We start from the raw sequence: 18,426 nt of genomic DNA, 5'->3' as shown, positions 1-18,426 counted from the left end.
ATAAGACCTGGTACTTAAGACACGCTGCCCATAGTCTACAGAGTCTGCCGGGATTGTTTAATTACCTTTGGAGCAGCATACGCCGAGGTATTTGCACCTTTGATCCATGAAAATCCGCTTGAAAACACTCCAATGATTTGTTATTGAGCCGACAAAAAAGCCACTTCCGTGATCCGGGTCATAGACAAAGAGCAAAGCGAGCTAAGATTGTCCCTACTCCCTCGTTCACTTTGCATTGGACTCGGTTTCCCAGAAGCCCTTGCAAGCTGGCGGTTGGTTGATTTCCGGTTACGTCTTCATAACGCGTCCGCCTCGTCACCAGGTCCGCGACAAATCCGCTATTTCTTTTAAATTATTACAAAACGGTGAATGAAACACATAAAACAAATAGCGGGTTTATCGTATTACGCAGGGGGAGACAATGGATTAAATGGTTTAAGTCAACCATTTAATCCATGGCCAGTCGTCAACCGGGGACCACCAGTGGTCCTTGAGGGGGTTCCAGGTGGTCCCCAGCTAAATCATGGGGAGATTGTAACCAAATGGAAACCTCATAGATCTTTAACTCTTGAGTGTAAATTGAATCCAAATGGACCCTTACAGGTCCATTTGGTTTCATTTTACGCTCTGAAGAGTTCAATTATCTACACAAGTCTACACAATTAGAGAATGTAGAAGAATTGATCATCGTTTGCCTGTTATCTCTTCTAATGGTACCACATCAATACAGCATGGAATTGTGAACAAAATCGTATCCAACGACAACAAAATATTCTTTCGTTTTGGGGCTGAGACTGAGAGGCTAAATGTCATCAAAATGGTGGTCCGTGGCTCAAATGAGCAATAGTTAATGAGCCTTGATATGAAAAGGGTTGAAAACCACTGATTTAACACATTGAAAATATACAGTTGTGCAGATGCAACTGTCTTTATAGCATTTATAGCAAGGGAGCTGAGCTTGGGGGGAACGTGCACGATTGCACGCACGCAAATAAGCGCCAACAGTCTGTGTTGGATTTTACAGTTACTTGTATCGCAGAGGCTAGATGGTCAATGACACACAACATGCACACATATTAACACCCCATTTCTTCACAGCGGCAGAAGCAACAGCACTGCAGCAGCAATAAACAATGATGTATATCTTACCTATATTTGGGAGAAAGTGCCTTCCCTGTTCCCTTTCCCCATGAATTTATCCAACCTGAGCTTGCAACACATCTGCAGCTCAAATGTGAACAGAGGTGCAACCATTAACAGGTTCCTGTGTCACGCAGTGCCTGTTATATAAGGTTCCTACTAAGCAACAGACAGACACCCATATTACTCAATACATATTACGGGCCACAGGTCTCCACCAGGAGGATAGGTGTATTTGTGATGGATTGTGTATACCGATTTGCGTGATGTATGGATAAAATCTGTACGAGTAATGTAAAGAAATGTGTGGCAGATGTGAAAAATGCAGGGCAAAGTTTTTTCCTTGGCCTCTAGGGAGTGCACATACAAAGTTGTACACAGATCGGTGCAGTTATAGGTAAAACCATTTGGCCTGTTATAGCGCCACCATGAGGCTGATGTGAAATCATTTAAGTGGCATTTTTTCCTCTGCGTAGTACGTGGTAATGTGCATGAGTAATTTCACAGAAATCGCACACTGTGTTCATGATTTTGTTATAAACGGGCCAGTCGTGTAAAGTGTCATGTCAATCGTAGCCAATCAGGATGGAATATGAAAGATCAAACAGATCCGTGTTGGTCACATGACTATAGAGATAGTGTATACCGATATGCCGATGTATGGATAAAATCTGTGCGAGTAATATAAAGAAATGAGTTTTGCAAAAATCGGCCTCATGGTGGTGCTATAACAGGCCGTTCAGAAGAATTTGAGGTAGAGGTTAGTCGTTGGCATCCAGGGAGTGTGTGTGCAGTTTGGCATCGGCCAACGGTGCCGGAGATTAGCTGTACACAGACGGACGGACACACGACAGACAGACGGAGTGCAAAACATACCGTCCCGAATATAAGACCTCCATGATTCCTCCATGATTTTGCAACCCATTTTTTCATCCAGTGTCAATTATCACTTCCTCTTCCAACCTGGGGGGGCAGCGGACTGACCTCATGCCTCCTTCTATGCATGAGGAGTCCAAGCTGCTACTTTTCACCTGACAGGGGAGAGTTTCCCCGGCCGGACGTAGCGCGTGGAAGGAACACGTTATTCCAACCAGTTCCTTTCCCCTCCATCAGGCGCCCCGGCTGGCCAGGGGGAGGTAGTTCAGAGACCAGGATTACTGCATGTAATCATGATTGATTACTGCACATTTTTTGTGAGGGTACCTACCCTAGGAGACACGGGGAGAACATGCAAACTCCACACAGAAAGGCCCTTTCGCCAACCCCGCCTCGGGTATGGGCACTGATGTAACGGAGGAGAGAACAAGCCCCCAGCGCCCCCAGCGGGAATCGAACCCAGGACCTTCTAGCTGTGAGGCGACATCACTAGTACCGACTGTGACACCGTGCCCCCGTAAAAAGGGGGGGGGGGGGGCTAAAGGGATGACGAAAATCAGGAAGTAGCCAGCAGAGGTATTGCGTAATAAGGCAGTGTTATACTGTACTGTACAATATGTGAAGACATTGAGGGCGGGATAATAAGCCTAGAACCTTGACAGAGTACTGTGTGAAATGTCATTTTGGAGCTTTTGTGAGACCCAGAACGAAGCTCCATGGCCATCGTTTTGGATTGGCGTAGCTGGACAGACCACCATTACTACACCATTGTTGATTGCTATTTTACTTTATTTTTATTTATTTATTATTATGTCAAGAATAGTACACTGTGAAATGTTGTATTGTAACTGTGGGACTAAAACCCTTAAAGGGGCATTCCACTCATTTTCAACATTTTACTATGTCATTAATATACCTTAGAGCTGTTGTGTGGAAATAATAAAAAAGTCCCCCCATTCTGTGTTTCCTAGAACTATAAGTATGAAAAAAATCATTAACATGGTGAAACACATCTTGATGACATCATCACGATGTGTTTCACCATGCTAATGATAATTTTCAGATCTCCAGTTCTAGGAAACACAGAATGGGGGGACTTTTTAATTTTAATTTTTTTAATAAAGGTATATTAATGACATAGTAAAATGTTGAAAATTAGTGGAATGCCCCTTTAAGAGATTTACACTGTAGAATGTTTGTAACCTACCTCTAAATTGTTACAGACGTCAATGACAGCTTGAGTTAAATCGTGAAGATAATTCAACTAGGGGATATTGCTTTGTGTGTGTGTGTGTGTGTGTGTTGTACCTGTACTGTACTCAAGACGTTTTACAGAGACGTTTTACAGAGAAGAAAGAATGGGGAAAAAAGAGAAAGAAAACTGATAAAAAGGTCTTTAAAATAGGGTCTAAAACTGCCTGCATTGGCCCTTTACGCAATGTTTGCGCACGCGCACACGCGCACACACACACACACACACACACACACACACACACACACACACACACACACACACACACGCACACACACACACGCTCTCTCTGTCTCTCTCTCTGCTCGGGGCTACATCGCTACTCTACCAGTGCTACCATGTACAACTGTAAGGAAGCATGATTTCTTTACGAGAGCTTATGGGAGATTAAAGACACTCAATGAGTGGATAGAAAAAAAGGCATGTTGAGGTTTATTGAAGAACTTTGTGTAGGCCCCATGTCAACAGAAAACACTCCATTCACATTGCCGTGAGGACATACAAACACTATTTAAAGAGCCAGCATCAGAGCACCAGAAGAAAAATGAATGAAGCGGTATAGAAACCTGTTGCCAAGCAGAAAGATGTGCCTTATAAAACAGAATTAACGTCGCCATCATGTTCTTCTCTCTGCTGGCAGTGGATGACAGAGACCTCCTCACGTTTTGGCACTCCAACCAATACGGCTGAGAGAAGAAAATACATCTTGGGTTTGAAGGTTAAGCAAACCTGCCGATTGTTCCTTTGATACACGCAAGTATTTATTGGCAGTATGTGATATTATTTCAAAGCAAGCTAAGGTTTGTGAAAATACAAAAGAACAGAGTGGTTGCACGCAAAATGATTTTGTCAAAGTAATTGTTGACTTTCAACAACAAGTCCAAAGATAAGCAGTGGTACTGATGAAAAGGTTATTGCATTGTATTCAACAGTAACAGACAAAAGCCTTTTGTGTCACTCACACATTGAGAAGAAAGCATCACATATTTAGTTCCATAATGAAATCAGACGATGCAGACTGCACCACAAATACTGTAATCATGCAAAAACATATAGCACATGAGCAAAAGAAAGTGTAGAATTGCATCCTACGCAGCCCCCTCGGTAACCTTTATAATGGACATTCCAGATATGTATCCACTTAAGGACAAACTGCAAAGAAACCCTACCATTCACTGTGGTTTCTGAAAAGGTTGGTGCAAACCTTTACAATGTCATCTCAATTATAGCAGAAACATTTCCCAGGTGGAGATAATGTCATGTTGTTTTTTTTATCAATCTCTGCAAATGTCTGGATTACTTTCATTATTTCAACAAATCTACAAGTGGGCTAATGTAAATCAGGTGCGAAAACAGCAACACCGGCTCTCAAATTAGAGCTAATTAACACTGCTAATCAGAAGTTAAATTCCCAGGAATACATCCACTTATCTTTCCATTTTAATAACTTCCTCAATATTTGTATTGTATTTAAATGTTCATTTATAACGTGATACGCTTGTGTGTTCAAGAACTTTGTTGTTGAAATGTCCTATACAAATAAACTTGCCTTGCCTAGACAAAACGTTTGAAAAAGAACAAACAAAGACAGGGTAGGGCACACTGGTAGCTGACTGCATGGGTGTCGACCACATTATGGCAACATAACCTGTTTGATTTTCACCTCAGCTTCCTTTCTGTCTTTATTTTACCAAAAGCAACGGAAAAAAACGTTTCTTGTGTAATGTTTACAGTGAAGTGCTTACAACTGATTCATAGAAAGTGACATTATTGGCAGGCAGGAAGATGATGGACAGCCATGAAACAATGCACTATTTCTGAGTGGTGCTAGCCACACCCTATAGACAGCTACAGTATGTGTGTTCCTGGCTGTGTCTGTCTGTCTGTCTGTCTGTCTGAGTACGTTAATAGTGTTTGTTGACCACCAAGTGTAACTGTTGCGCAGCCACACACACACACACACACACACACACACACACACACACACACACACACACACACACACACACACACACACACACACACACACACACACACACACACACACACGCACACACACGCCAGGGAGGGCTTGTACAGTACAGTACAGTACAGTACAGTACAGTACAGTACAGTACAGTACAGTACAGTACAGTACAGTACAGTACAGTACAGTACAGTACAGTACAGTACAGTGCAGTACAGTACAGTACAGTACAGTACAGTACAGTACAGTACCACTCACTTCAGACTGGTCTGATTTTTAACTAGACATTGAATTGGACAAAAGGTTGTTTGGGTGAAAATGGAGCAGACTCTGAGCGTATTTCTTGCTTAGATCAGAATCACTGGAGATGATGAGTCAGATACAGAGGTGGGATGGATGAAACAAACTGAGTGGCGGGAGTGCCAAGGACACTCATGGAACATAGTTGAACTCTGTGTCTATTGGGTCAGCCTGTTCGATGTCTGTGTGTATGTTATCTCAAGTAGACCTATAGCGGCAGACGAATCTGAAATGAGACGGTGAGAGGAACAACTTTGTGTTCTTCACATTTCCTGTTTGGCTTTTCTCGCTCTCTCTGTCTCAATAACTGTGCACTGACGCGCACGTGTACGTGCACACACACACACACACACACACACACACACACACACACACACATACACACACACAGCAGCCCATGTGACCAACTGCAACGTAACCACAGGCAGTGGTTGCCTGCTAGACTTGAGCAAGACAATATCATCATTAACCACCTCACAGAGAAATGCTGTCTGCTGATTGCCCCCCCCCCCCCCACACACACACACAGGAAGGATAAGAGTAAAGGCTGATGATAATGATCAATCAAATCAAGATCTAAAAATAATATATTAGAAAATTATTATAAATCCTGTCTTATCCTTTTTAGTGCTTTCGCCAGAGCTTGATGACATCTGAACAAGCAGCTGCCATGATAAAGCGTCTGATTGTAGCCAAGACGACGACGGGGCGACACCTCGGTCAGTCACACAGGAAACCGAGAAGGCAGACAACCTCACATCCTGCCTGGGCTTTGGGGAGAAGTACTTCCTCCTGAGAAGCAGCAGAAAGGAGTGCTAAGTATATGGTGCTCACACGTAAGCGGTGCAGCTAAAGAAGAAGTCCCTTTGTAGTGCACGCACGCACGCACGCACGCATGCACGCACGCACGTTCCCTGTGTTCCCAAGATGTTGCTATCCCGAGCAACATGAGGCAGTTGGAAAGCTCTTTGGAGGGACCTTACGTTCACGTAATTTTCAAGTGTAAAAAAAAACATGGTGATTAGAAAGCAGGGTGATCAACCTGTTGCATTGTCAATCGCATACACAGTCATAGGGAGTTCACAGACAGTGGGGTATCGTTCAACTCCCAATATATATTATAAGGCCTATAACAGTTGCCCTTGAGCCAGAAGGATTGTGTGCCGACAGGCCGCTTCTGTAGTGTTTACAGAACAGGGGGGGAAAGTTTGATTGTGGAAAAACTTAAGGCAGTGCATATGAAAGACTGGAGGAGGAGACACATTTCTCACTTTCAGCAGAAGCAGCAAACAGCCCCAGTGATTACTCACAAAGATGAATAGCCATGTTGGGCATCTCAGTCTTTACCTTGTAACTGGCAGTGAAAACGGATGAGACTGAGAAGAACGGGGGAGGGAGGGGCTTTGGTTCACTAACAGCACCGTCTAGGGCTCATATAATTGAAGCAGTACTCCCACCACAGTCAGAGGATTGTCTGCTGACTAATAGCATACAGATATTTGCTGTACACTTTGCCTGTCGAAAAAGCCCAGACATCACACATTAACGAGAACCTTCCTGTTCTTTTTTGTGCAGCAATAACAATGAAATAGACGTCGGGGCCCTCACTGGCCTGCTTCAGTTATTCAACCAATATTATATTGGTTTGTTCCGTAATGTTACAGTCACTGTCTGCATGTCCATCTGCCTGTCTGTCTGTCTGTCTGTCTGTTACCCCCAGCAGCAGGCAGCCATCACAGCTTCTTGGTGGCAGGTTTGGCTTTTCCGTTGGGCCCCGCTTTAATCTGGGTCATCTCCACATCTGCCAGGGCATCAGGAGGAAGGCAGGAACGCATACGCTCGATGGTCTTCTGGTAATTTGCCCTCTCCTGCTCCAGAGAGCGGATCATGTGCTTCATTTTGCTCTCCCGAGACAGGAGGCCCTCCACGTTCGTCTCCAACGTCAGGATCTTCTGCCGCGCCGCCTGCAGGACAAGGACACTTTGGCTCATTAAAATGTAGGGGAGGTGCTGGTGTACACAGCCTGTCTGGTGCAGGTGTGTGACCGGAAGTGAGGGAGCTACAAGGTACGTGGACACACACACACACACACTTATCAAGCACACCACCAGCATGTCTTATTCAGGCTCAAGTGTCTTGAGAAATCAAAGCAATCAGGTGTACTTTAGCTGCTATTGACTTTGTGGTGAGCCACCTTTTGAGCTGTGCTGACCGTTGGACAACATGTGTTGGAGAGGTTTTTACATAGTCGCTGTCGGGCAGAAACCACACATCTCCATATTTCACATTTTTATGTTTTTATATTCAGCTGTTAGTGTAGATTTTTGTCGTACACAAACATTACATTCCCATTGACAATGAATGGAGCATTTACGTCATATGTGTCTGAGCAAATAGACGTGTTACGTCATGTTATGATGTACGATGATAAGAGCGCCCCTCACTTCACACAGGTGTGATTTTTTGTTGGCCACACACTTTGTCCTACACAAACATTACATTCCCATTGACAATGAATGGAGAATGTTACGTCATAGTGTACATTTTACGCCATAGTCAAATTACGTCAAATTTGACGTCATAGTGTAAACACAAACATTGATGACGAAGGTGAGGACACAAATTGTGATTGGCCGGAATGAGATGATGTATGTATGATGATATATGATGATAATAACACACGGGTGTGATTTTTCACGAGACAATATCGCTCAAAAGTGGTGAAAATAGCCCATCTACAATCTCACAACTTGATGACTCAATGTGACGTGTTCTTTGAGGGGCGCTAGCCCTTCCTATGCAATGTTTGTGTAAACACAAACATTGAAGACAAAAATTAAGATGGAAAAAAAAGAGGATGCAAAAAATAACAAGAGCGCCCCTCACTTCACACGGGTGTGATTTTTATTTTTATATATTTGAATATTTTTGCCTATAATGACATGCCCAAAATAGGGAAGCCAGGTTGAAATTGGTTAAGTTTGTGTCTGAAGTTCTAATAGTAATAAAAAATCACACCTGTGTGAAGTGAGGGGCGCTAATATATTAAAGTCTAACTCATGTTGCCAATAGTCAATAAGGGCACATTATAGTATTTTTTCCCCTGACAATACAACGACTCAGACTTAATACAATCAGGTATGTTTTACGTGTAACGCATGTTGATCAGGTGATGTAATGGTGATGTAAAACAAACGGTGCCAACACAAACATTAAGTTCTCTTTATTGTTAATGGTATTTAATGTTTGTGTTAGGGACAAAATGACGTAGGTTTTCCCTTCATTGTCAGTGGCGTTTATTAAATAAACATTGAACTAAAGACAAACATTAAACCTGTATATAGGAGGGGCTAGCACCCCTCAATAAATAGCAGTATTAACAAAGAGCTTGTGACCAAATCTTAACTACATTGATCCATTGGAACCTTACTGGAACACAGATACATTTTTCCATGTCCTGAAAAGTAACAGTTTTGGACATACAAGGTGACGACGTTGTACCATTAGCAACTAACCAGTCCGAGTCCTTAGCAAGGTTTCGATGTGTGAGTTAACAGAGGAAGACCAGAATTGTCTGTTCTTATCATTAGGTGCTTCACTGCCTTATCTGATCTGGATCAATGATGATAGCCCTCAGCTGTGACTGTCACCGTCCTACTGTATAGACTAATTATCACAGAGCCAAATGGAAGAAACATTAAGAAGGAAGAAAAAAACTGAATTTCATTCCTTTGTTTTTCCACACGTTAAACAGTTGTACTTTAGTGCCATCTACGGGTGGTCTGAGATAGTATTGGAGGTAGTTTTCTTTTTCTTTTTTTTTAAGACTTGAGAGAAAGGGTTACACACAGTATGGCAGAAACCTCTATCCAATTAACAGGGGGGAAATTGACAGGCATTTCTATACAGACTGACAACGCAGTACTATCTTTTTATGCGTCAATCCATAATATGCCGAGTATTTCCAGCCATCTTCCTAGTTCACTGAAACAGCACAGGCAACAGGGAAAAAGGAAAGCTGGTTCTGTAGTCAGGGAAAATGTGGTCCAGCTCTTTCTCACCTGCAATTTCTCCAGCAAGTCCATGTTCTGCTTCTTTAGCTGGACGTTGGTCTTTTCTAGCTTGTCCAGCCTCTCGGCGTCATCGGACACAGGGCCGCTGGCTTCCACCATCTCATCCTGCAATACGTGGTACTCCACCTCGTACTCGTGCAGTTGCTTGGAAATGTCCATCTCCAACACCTGGCAACGCACAGGTCACACGGTGAGACCTCAACGGCATCAATCCTCAAGTGGGTAAGTAGGCGTTACAACATATTTCTTCTATATGCTCTATATTTGCTGAATGGTTCAGGTTCAGGTTTATTTGTCATATGTATAAATACAAGTATAAATACAATGAAAATTATTTAGCTCAAATCATTCTCAGTCTTACATACACAGGACATAGACAAACATCTATGAATGGTGTGATTATCCACTCATTTCAATTTGGCAGAATTACACAACGAAAATGCAAAGTGCAAATTTATGACGCAGTAACTCTGTGGGGTTTAAGCTGTACATAAAAACACATCACCATCATGTGACATCCTGACATTGCCCCCAGCCATGATGCATCACGTGCCTTTTCCTTTTTTTTGTGAAATGGATTATCGTCCATAAAATAGAATGGCTCCCCATGGAACTCTTGTTTTTACGGCCAGAGCTGCAATACTACTGTTACCCAGAGGCACTGCACTGCAATAAAGAACACTCTTGAGCTTGGCCTTTATGACAATAGAACAAACACGGCTCAGAGGATACGTCTAAACTGGGTTATTTAGGTTTTTATGACTTTATTTCTTGATCTTTTCCGGACAGCAAAATTAATTAGACAATTCTCAGGTCACCATCGGAGCAATGCTAGTGTTATAGGCACTTGGTCGAAGAGCAAAAATGTGCTTCCTCATACAACTGAGTGGTGCAACTCCCCTCCCCCCCTCTCTCTCTCATTAGCAGGCAACAGTGCAGCACTATCTCTCTCTCTCTGTTTCTGGCACAACAGCGCCACTTTTGCCCCTACTGGTACTCATGGTCACACACATAGGTTAACGCACAGTCACATAGGTTAACACGGACATTGCTGTTCCTTGTGCTTCCTCATACTACATACAAACACCAGACTAGTTCCCCCACAGCTCCTTCTCACAGTACCTTGGTGATGGCCTGCTCCATTTGTGTCAGACTGAGCGAAGGGATCGTGGTCTTTAGGTAGTCCACGATGGCCTCGAAACCATCACACTCCACTAGTTGCCGTTCATGGCTGCTCAGGAGGCACAGGGCCACTTTGAAGATCACCTCGGTCCCCTGGACAAACAGGATATCTAAAGAAAAATTAAATCAAAAGGACAGCAGTGAAAAACACAGTACAAATACAAACAAACGCAGTTGAAATTCTAAAACACCAGGAACTCATTCAGGCCTGGCCTTCCTCCTATATGGCATACCAAAGATACGGGAGACAAAGCTGAGGGGGAACTGGGAGGAGAAGAGTGTGAGGAACCAGGGGGCGGCGTAGAGGCTGGGGGAGATCTCGTGCTCCTCCAAGTGTCTGTACAACTCCCGATGGTAGTCATGCAACAGGCGGGAGAGCTGGTACATCTGAATCTGCAATGGCACGTGCACAAACACGTCCACACACACACACACACACACAAGAAACAAGATGTAGATTGTTCATTGTAGACCGAAAGTGGCACAGGTCAGCACACGCAGTCAATGCAACTGAGAAACTGGTACATCCGGATCGGCAAGGGCAAACAATATCGAAAAAAATAATAATGTACTCATTTAGCCTTTACCCGGCCAGGAAACAAATTTAGCTGTAACATAGTTTGACTTGCTCAGACAAGCGCAGGGACAAAGCATTTCACAGCTATTGTGCAAACGATTCAACACATGTTAATGCTGTTTACAATGAAAAGGGAAGCAGAAGTTAGCTCAAGTTTGAAACACACCCTTTTGTCAACACAATATAATGTCGGTTAAGAGTAATAATACACTTTACCGTAACACGCTCGTACTGAATAATCACCAAGAGACAATGGAGAAAACGTCCTATCTCTATGAACATAGGGTTGGTCTTTAATCCATTGAGACCTGGAACGCATCCATGTCACGTTAGCGTTTAACCACATTAACCATTAACCCATTTTGGGGCGGGAACCCGTTTTGGTGTTTTAAACATTGTTATAATTTAGCTATTGAAAAATAGCAGATCTACAAGCTCATAGCGCGCCACCGAGTGGCGCGCTATGAACTTGTAGGTCTGCTATTTTTGAAAAATCGTTAAAATGTGCCTCAAATCCATTTATGTACCTTTTTTATTATGTATTGTATGTCACTTAATTACACATTATCTGTCAATGATATTCTTAAGTTATGTCATAATACAAAAAGCCTAATAAAAACTATTAAAAAAACAAACAAAATGTGCCTCAAATCTTTCCGAAAATTGTCATGATTTAGAAAACTTTCAGGCCTGAATGGGTTAAATACTGCAAAGGTAGCACATTGCGAGAACTAGGCGGGCACTGGTTAGAATGTCTACCTGATGAAGATTAAACATTACCATGCCTGCTGACGCTTCTAACCCAGTGAGGTCAGCGACTACATAGCTGAAGCTAACAGAGCAAGCCGTGCTCTGTGGTTTGTACAAGGGGTGGACACACCCGTGAGGGCAGGCTACTATTTGTTGTTGATAGCTAACTGAGTTCTTAATCCTTCACTCTTTGACAATACATTTGAGTGTGATGTTCAGATTATACTTTTTTTCCCTTTAACTTCATCATCAACATAGTTTGGGTTTAAAGTGCAAAACTTGCCCTGAATTGGCTTCAGTTTGATGTGTAGGCTTTTGTAACTATACGATTCTAAATAGCTTGGAAGTTAAGATAGCTTCCACATTTTAAGCAGCAAAATGTACTACTGAATCTTCAGGATGCTTTGCCATGAAGGATGTTGGTTAACTTTAGTTACGCTTGTCAATCTAGGCCAGAATTACAATCCATTCATCCACGTACCTGTATAGAGACCATGTCTGGTCTGTACTGACGTCTGAATCCCAGGTCATACATCAGGAACTTGAGCATGTCAAAGGCATGATCCTCACTCATGTGGAGCAGCAGCACACCAGCCACAAAGCTGATACCTTGGCAATAGCCCACCTGTGCAATACAAAACAATGATTCATCTATGAGTGTGATGTGGCTGGACCATATGAGTCAAGGGTCACCCCTTACCCCTTGTCCCTAGACTTATTTGCTATTTTTTACTAGCCGATCTACATCGACACGTTGTGAGCTTGTAGATCGGCTATTTGGACTATTTTAGAAGGTTTTTTAGTAAAAAATGGCAATTAAGTTTAGGGATAATATAAGGGACAATATATAGCCCAAGGTCTATAATGGCCGATGGCCTAGTGGTTAAGGAGCATAGTACCACATAGGCTCTAAAGCAGCCTGACAGAAAGTCACAGGTTCGATTCCCGAGCCCAACGGCCTATGCTATCTCTCCCTGGTTACATCAATCTCAACAATACTATCGAAATAAAGGAAGAAAAAAAACCTGAACCTAAATTATTGATAGTTCACGATTTTCGATGTGGACATACACGGTGATGTGAATCCCTAGACTCCTTCAAAACCGCTCTCAAACAGCAGCTACGCGTGGCTGCAATTCGAAACTGGCCCCTATTAAAAAAAACAAAGTCTCCCCCCCTGTCCTTTCTCCCATACTGTACTGTACATGTTTTTCCCTTTTTTTACTTTCTTTAACTGTATATATGATGGGTGATTTCCTGTTTAACAAATTTGTATATTTGTACGTCTTTAAATGTTCTGATGAATTGGGGACCATGGTGGACCCTGATGTAAACAAGTCTTTCTTGGTCATTTCATGGTTTCGTACTCGTAGCAGTTTTTGTATTGACTTGTGCTTTTGTTTGAAATGTACCCATTCTACATACTGTGAATTCAATTTTCAATCAATCAATCAATTCAATACAAGAAATAAGAGGCAGAGCATGGCCACCCCAACAGCTCTGAATGCTGCATGGTCACTTACACACCACCAACCACTGGATGGCAGCAGAGAGGTCTTCAGACATCCCACCTCAACTCATGGATTGGATACCTTTGAATAATCAAAAATGTCCCGGAAAACCCACAGTTCTCTGACGCGCCAATCCACCATTTAGCAGCCAACAACTTCCTCCAAACAGTTTGGCGTTACATATTATGTAACATGGATTCGACCCTGGATCTATCTACCTCATGGGAAACCAAATACCTCTAGTTCATCCAAAGGAAAATAGACAGGGACAGGCTACAGACAGGTGAGTGACTACCTCTGTGTCCAGCAGAGAGTAGGCTTTCAGGATGTTGTAGAGGGACAACTGCCCTGCTCCCAGCTGAGCAGAAAAATACTGGTGGGTGGGGAAGGTCCGTCCTGGGGGAGAAGAGAGAAGAGGGGGTCACTGTTTCACTGTTCGTTGTGACCCTCAGAGGTACGGTGTGTAGGGTAATGCTCTTTTCCATCAGTTGTAAAAAATAAATCGTTTCATAAGTGTAGGCCTACAGTATGTACCGGTATGTTTACGTGTTCCTACGTTGTTCATGAATCAAATCAGATTTTGAAGTAAGTAAGTAGCCTTGCCGAGCCATTAGGCCCATAGGGCAGGAGCCTATCTCCTGTTTCTTCGTGAGGCAGCTTGATGTACAAGTACACCTCCTGGACATGACGCTAGTATGTCGCAGGGACTTACCCCCAATCCAACCCTTGATGCTGAGTGTCAAGCAGGGAGGCACTGGGTCCCATTTTTAGAGTCTTTGGTATGACCGGGCGGGGATCGAACCCCGACCTCCCAGTCTCAGGGCGGACACTCTAACCACAAGGCCACTGAGCTAGATTTTGGAGTGGGCCTGTTCTAATTGGAATGTTATTCCTTTAAAGAAATAACTGCAATGGCAGGCGGAAAAAGTAAGGCAGGGTGAAACAAATCAATCAACAAGTCAATTTCCAAGAACTCTGCTGGAAAACATTTCTAATCGGGTTTGTTGCTGTGAGGGTGACTGTATGAAACCTGTGTGCTGCTGACTGTGTGCACACCTTACCTAGGTCCACCAGAATGGAGTGCTGCTGCGCACACAGCTGCTTCAGCAGGTCCTGGTAGGGGGTGTCCAGGGCTTGCTGGCGCGGGGGCAGACGGTGGCGCAGCCGATGCTGGTGGGAGAGAAGCAGCCACACCTCCCCACGCCTGCTCTTAGGAACACCTGGAGACACACGGACAGGGAACAGGTGTAATCCTGCTGGAATGCATTTGCCACGTGTATGACCCCCGTGCGCAAAGAAACATGCACACACATGTACAAAAACACGTGCGTTCGCTTCTTCTCTAGCTCCCTCACACACACACACACACACAGGAAAAACAGCTCTCTCTCTCACCCTGGTAGATTGCATTATACATCTCCTCCTTGTCCTGTGGGACTGTGGTTCTGCCGGGAGCAGTCAGTTTCCTCTCCCACAACGCCTGGACCTCTTTGGAGCACTGGCCCACTTCTTCATAGTCCAGCTTCATCTTACGGATGTGCAGCTCGTCTCGGCTCGCTGGTGCAAGGTCAGCAAGTGGAGGGCCGAGGAAGGGTGGACAAAAAAATATACATTTTACATTTTCTGTGTTCATGTAGTGGAACCCCAGTAAGCACTTAATAAATATAATGTGGTGATATGTCTTTATGTGTCATTAGTCATTAGTCTGGAGAGCAGTTTCAGCTTGGCTACAATCAGCAGCAGACCAGTTCATAATGGTTCAATGAGGAGGCGGGCCAGTAAATCAACACGTAGGAGGGTAACAGGAGATAAAACGGTACAAAGACACAAAATGCACTCTTGGTTGTGCGTTTGTGAAATGGAAGGCGACTGATTAAAAGAGAGGTCAGACTGCAGAGCCAGGAATTCACCGTGGAGACAGCTCCTCTCACCCGGCAAAAAAAACAGTTCCCATGGTAACCCAGATGGACACAAAGCTACAAAGCCACATTCATCACACACCATTTCAAGTTTTGACGTGGGAGGCTGGGGAGGTTGGCTGTCAAAATCGAGATAGGAGAGAGGTTCACAGAATGGGAAAGACACCGACAATAGAGTATGATTGACCCTGAACATGCAAACACAAAGGGTTGACATGACATGAATAATTTCACCAGCACCAATACATAAATACATGCAAAACATCAACCCTTGACCCAAGGGAGTGTCTTTCATATGACTTACCTTCTATTCAATTGGTAATAGCATCATAGCACCAGCATTGGTATCATAGCAAGCAAACAAAGGGAGAGTTGTGTTGGTGCTAAGTGGAAAACAAAACTGCATGACATGTTGTATAGTCTTTACTGTGTGATGCTGGCCAACAGAGGGCGATGTTTTCCAAGGCCCTGTCTCGTGCCTTTATATATACATACATCGCTTTACATTTCAAATGAAACGGAATCAGTTTCTGTGCACTTTGAAACCAACTGAGCATGTTTATGTCAGCGTGTATCTACTTGTGTGTGCTCATGTGCAGCACGTGTCTGTCCGATCCAAACATTCCTCTCTAAATATAGCCCCACTCCAGAATCCCAACGGGAGAAGGCAACGTTTGACTCGTCCCAAAATAAACAGTGGGCTCAAATGACACTTTTAACGGGTAGCTAGCACTGGGCTTTCTATTGCCCTCTCTCCTCCGAAAGCAAAGCAGGCTGCACATAAGAATACAAGTACTTCTAGTGTTACAGTGTGTGGTGGAGAGTGACTGTGCAAATGTCGGTTCATCATGGTGGAGGGAGATTAAGAACAGGGATGGTTGCTGGAGCATTTCCATTACAACCACTAACTGCTAAATGAAGGACAGGAAAATTCAAGAGTTCATAATAACAATGGCAGCCAGTGTGTGCTGTGCATGTTTTTCATTTAAAAGTGGCCCTGTGACATAAATTATACATAATTCCTACTTCCTACAGTTTACATACATTTTACAGATATTTTATGTTATCCTGAAAGGCCACTGAATGATCTAATGCAATAAAGAACATAGCATTCTATATTAGTCCTTTTTATGGGAGGGTCAGAGAAGAATTGTTTAATAATATAAACTATGTTAATATGATGGATATGAATGATGCACAAAACATTACCGTTTATTTGAAAAAAGCAATGTACAGCCAGTAAGGGATATGTATGCTAGGTACGTTGTTTTGTTTTAGGTTTTGTTATATTAGTATTTATGTTGTATGCGATCAGTAATGCCGGTAAAGAAGTGTATACTTTGAACAATTGTAACTGTATGAAAAGGTCATATAATCCCATGAGGGATGGGCCACAAGGTGGCATGACACTTAAATAAAATCATTCATTCAATTCATTCATATTTGTGAGATCCATGTGACCGGATAACTAACTAAATTCAAGGACAATCATCAATAAATCATGTGACCCGTCCACGTGCCCAACCTATACTGTAACTCACCCTCCAGTCTCTGGTTCTCTTTCTCCATGCGAAGCAGCAGGATCTGCTGGTGAATGGCAGTCTTCCATAGGGCCCGGTAGTCAGGCCCGGTCCGTTTGGGCTTCTCCCCAGTCATGTGGACACCCGGGGGCTGGAGGAGGCTGCCCAGGGGGTCATGGATCTGGTCCAAGGCACGAGGAGAGAGCGGCAACAGCTCTCTGCCGTCACAGTGGTCTAGAACAACACAATGTCCAAATTGTCATCTCTCCCTCAAAAAATGCAGATCACTTGCATCTTTTAAAACAGGCCTGAAAATCCACCTTTCAGCAGGCCCAAGGGAGAGGAAATTATCCTTCCCCCTTAACAGGCGATATTTTGTTATGTGTTATTGATGATATTGAATTTTGTTGTAATTCTTCATGTCATGTATATGAATTGATTGCATAGGGCCTAAATGGTGCTATCCCTTTTGAACTGAGTGTTTGACTACTCTGTTGCTGTTTTTACATTTATATAGTTACTATATAAAAGGTAAAAGGTGCCAAATTTTACTTTGGATTTGGTATATCAAGATCTGTGGTTACACTGGAAATTGGCAGGGACATCAAATTGACATACAGTACTTCTGGTCTATACCATGCCGATACTCACTACATTATGATTTTGTTTTATTTACACAAATACGTACAGTAGGTCACTAATTCCCTGCAAAACTATTGTACTATATGACATCAAATCATAATCTTTTTGTGACAATTCATTGGAATCTTTGAAACGGTAAAATAAATGGACTTTGCTGATATCTGACACTAATTTCCCAGCCGGTATTCTTCCGCAGTACATATAGTATCAGTTAAAACTAAATACATGCTTAACGGATTACGCTGATATCAGGACATACAGTACGGCTGAGATTTTCAAAAGAAGTCATCTTTCCGACAGCTTTTTTCCCCTCACGCTTTGTACCACAACTATATGCTTGTGGATTATTTAGTGCCTGTTCTTTGTGTATCGTGTGGTGCCTTTGGGTACATGTCAGTAGTGATTGTGTTACAATAGGCCCTGTGCGTGTCTGGAGTCACACCTGGGTGCTGCATGGAGGCGCCGGGCTTGTTCATGGGCGAGGCGACCCTCAGGAAGATCTTCTGTCTCCAGGAGACCCTGCGTGGGGTCAGCGGAGGAAGCTGCCCTCCACTCAGAGAGTCGTTGCTGCAGAACGACGATGTCCTCTTTCTGCCTTCTCCATTACTGGGAGACAAGAGAGCCCAGTCACTGACTGACCAACACCCAATAAAAGTGTCATCTTACACTAGACTCTTTTAGCACCATTGCAGAAGGCATACAGTCAGGGGTGCATGTG

The 18,426-nt window shown here is 43.3% G+C and overlaps 1 protein-coding gene across 2 annotated transcripts in view; it reads right to left on the bottom strand.

Moving 5' to 3' along the window:
- Positions 1-3,673: 3,673 nt before the first annotated feature.
- Positions 3,674-18,426, bottom strand: part of tbc1d4 (TBC1 domain family, member 4) — a 46,885-nt gene continuing 32,132 nt past the window's right edge. For both annotated transcript variants that reach the window (XM_079517428.1, XM_079517429.1), the window contains 10 exons: positions 18,151-18,314; positions 17,088-17,300; positions 15,023-15,184; positions 14,689-14,847; positions 13,923-14,023; positions 12,598-12,741; positions 11,023-11,182; positions 10,730-10,899; positions 9,596-9,775; positions 3,674-7,498 (listed from right to left, as the gene is read on the bottom strand). In XM_079517428.1, coding sequence (XP_079373554.1) covers positions 7,268-7,498; positions 9,596-9,775; positions 10,730-10,899; positions 11,023-11,182; positions 12,598-12,741; positions 13,923-14,023; positions 14,689-14,847; positions 15,023-15,184; positions 17,088-17,300; positions 18,151-18,314 — 1,684 coding nt within the window. In that variant the 3' untranslated portion in view covers positions 3,674-7,267. The remainder of the gene's footprint in view (positions 7,499-9,595; positions 9,776-10,729; positions 10,900-11,022; positions 11,183-12,597; positions 12,742-13,922; positions 14,024-14,688; positions 14,848-15,022; positions 15,185-17,087; positions 17,301-18,150; positions 18,315-18,426) is intronic.

This window comes from Electrona antarctica (assembly GCF_951216825.1).
Source record: "Electrona antarctica genome assembly, chromosome: 13".
NCBI lineage: Eukaryota > Metazoa > Chordata > Actinopteri > Myctophiformes > Myctophidae > Electrona > Electrona antarctica.
This window is presented reverse-complemented; position numbering and strand designations above follow the sequence as displayed.